Below are 2575 nucleotides of genomic sequence, written 5' to 3'. Positions count from 1 at the left end.
GCTCCAAAGATGGGTTTCTCATGTCAGGTGCGGGAGCTGGAAGGGGAGGTTGATGCTGAGCAGAAGCGCAGCGCTGAAGCCGTGAAGGGTGTGCGCAAGTACGAGAGGAGGGTGAAGGAGCTGACCTACCAGGTAAGGCAGGAGGCCTCCTTGAGGTCACCTGTCCTTCTTGCAGGAAGCCAAAATGTAGCCCTTGGGGATTTCTTTCTTTCTTGAGTCACAAGGTTAAAAAGCAGAAGACGGAAAACAGAAGAAATTGTCTTTCTGGTCATGTTAGCAAGATCCATCTCATCACCTCTGTCTTACTGGGCAGCAGTGGTCTTTAAGGAATGTTAATCTCTGTTTCATGTAGAGGGCATTTAAAGAGGAGGGGCAAAGAGGTGCTTCTCTTTGTCTTTCTTTTTAGTCTGAAGAAGACAGGAAGAATGTTCTCAGGCTTCAAGATCTTGTGGACAAGCTTCAAATGAAAGTGAAATCCTACAAGAGACAAGCTGAGGAAGCTGTAAGTAGTGCTGTAGAGAGCCAGTCTCCATCCAGGTGGAGCTGGAATCCTGTGTTGGTGTTCTCCCCTCCTTAGCTCTGTTTGAACCCTTAGCTTTTTTGTCTTTTTCTCACTGTGCACTCAGGAATGAACAGCTGCAAGGCTGTTCTGGCTGAACAGCTCAGGAGTCTAGAGGGGTGTAGAATACATTTTCTGTGAGCCTTATTGCATCACTGCAAAGAGCAGGGAAGGCTCAGGTCCATATTGTGGGAGCAGGTCACTGCTTCTTTACACTTTCTTTATTTCAAATTTCTTTCTGTAGAAAAAAAAAATACATTCAAAAATTGTAATACATAATTTTATAGCAATAAATAAATGCAAGATGATTTAATGGAAATAACTGTAATTATTAAAAAATTCCAAAATGCATTAGCAGTTCATATCGAGAGAGGGATTTGTGGTGTATCTTATTAACCATCTAAACTTTTAGCATTTAAGCTATTTCTCTGGATTCCCCTAAAAGTATTAGAGAATTACATACTAATTCACAGTCTTTTTTTTTCCATTAGTTATAGGCAAAATACAACAGCATGTCCAGTGCAGTGTTACAGTGGGAGCATTATTAAGCATTTTAAAACCTATTTTATCTCTCTTCCTATCCCCAGGAGGAGCTGTCCAATGTCAACCTCTCCAAGTTCCGCAAGATCCAGCATGAGCTGGAGGAAGCCGAGGAGCGGGCCGACATTGCGGAGTCACAGGTCAACAAGCTCCGTGCAAAGAGCCGTGAAATCGGCAAGAAGGCAGAAAGTGAAGAGTAAATGCCTCCAGTGGTGTGAAGTGAAAGAGAATTGCACAAAATGTGAAATTCTCTCACTTTAATTTTGTGATCACTGCTTAGTCCTTCATCAATTGCTTGATAATTAATGCCTAGATAATAAAAATTGTAGAGATTTTCCCATGAAAATAATGAGAAGTTCACATTGTATTTTAACCATTATCCTGAGTTCTTCTAATCTTTACATTTTTTCTTATTTAAATTAATTCAATTAAAAATCTTGCTTCAGGTATTTTCAAAGTGTTTCAGCCACTGTTAAAGTGGCCTAATCAGACATTCTGCTTCATTATCATAATGGAATTTCATCTAATACTTCCTTAAGGGAGAAAAATCACTATTTCTTTTCAACAGAATGTAATTATCTCTTATAACTTCTGCTTTAGGAATACAATAGATTTTAACTCAAAGGTTCTTTACAAAGAATAAGAATTTATTGCATCTTCCAGTAATCTAGTCTAATCATTGATTCTTGTTTTAAACCTCACGTCTTATTTAAAGAATATCTTTTTTCATGTTAAACCTCTTCAGTCCTTCAAGCCACTTTGAAACATAGTTTAGAGGACATTTAAACCTAAAATGAGATCTACTTTTAGCTTTTGTTCATGAAAGTGATGTGAAAACCAGCATCCCAAGGGCAGCACAAGCAGCTACCTTATATAGTCATTCGTTGTCTATATTCTGTTCCCAAAAGTCCCCCGAATCTTCTAAGCTGGTCAGGCAGCCACTTAGCTCTTAGGTAGTCTCCAGGATAATCCAGATAACTTTGCCTGGGTTGGCCTCATTCAAAAGGCAGGTTTTCATTCTTTGTAGATATCAGCATACATCAGAGAATCCACGGTCACCTCTTTGAAAATAAGGAGAAATAGGTGTCACTTTCTCTGTCATAATCGAATACTCAGAGCACTTGCCCTTCCATGATCTGAAGGGACTTGAACCACTGAGACCTTCTCAGGATTGTGTCATATTCTATCTGGAAATAATATAATTAGAGAAGCCAAATCAACCATTCCTGTTGAAGATGTACTGCTATGCTTTCAGGAATAAAAAATAATTAACTACAACAAAAAATGTCAAAATGTTCCCTGTAGGATATTAGAGAATATACTCATCTGGGAAGAGGATGACTTCATTTGATACACCCATCAGCGCTACTGAATGACTGGAATTCACTAGTGTTACATGGGCCTGTCGAGCTCCTTGTTTTGATTGGTATGATGAACCTGATGACTTGTCAGAGTTCCCAAGCACCAAGAAAATTC

At 39.1% G+C, this 2575-nt stretch overlaps 1 protein-coding gene across 1 annotated transcript in view; it reads left to right on the top strand.

The window, feature by feature from the left end:
- The window catches only part of LOC104470433 (myosin-3-like), a gene marked incomplete at its 5' end in the record, with an annotated part of 1851 nt that extends 431 nt beyond the window's left edge, over positions 1-1420 (top strand). The window contains 3 exons of the mRNA XM_010085361.1: positions 28-132; positions 407-502; positions 1147-1420. Of these exons, the coding sequence (XP_010083663.1) occupies positions 28-132; positions 407-502; positions 1147-1299 (354 nt within the window). The remainder of the gene's footprint in view (positions 1-27; positions 133-406; positions 503-1146) is intronic.
- Between the last annotated feature and the right edge of the window lie 1155 nt (positions 1421-2575).

The sequence above is a fragment of the Pterocles gutturalis genome, unplaced genomic scaffold, assembly GCF_000699245.1.
Source record: "Pterocles gutturalis isolate BGI_N339 unplaced genomic scaffold, ASM69924v1 scaffold705, whole genome shotgun sequence".
Lineage (NCBI taxonomy): Eukaryota > Metazoa > Chordata > Aves > Pterocliformes > Pteroclidae > Pterocles > Pterocles gutturalis.
Note: the sequence above shows the minus strand (reverse complement) of the source record. Positions and strands in the feature narration are given on the sequence as shown.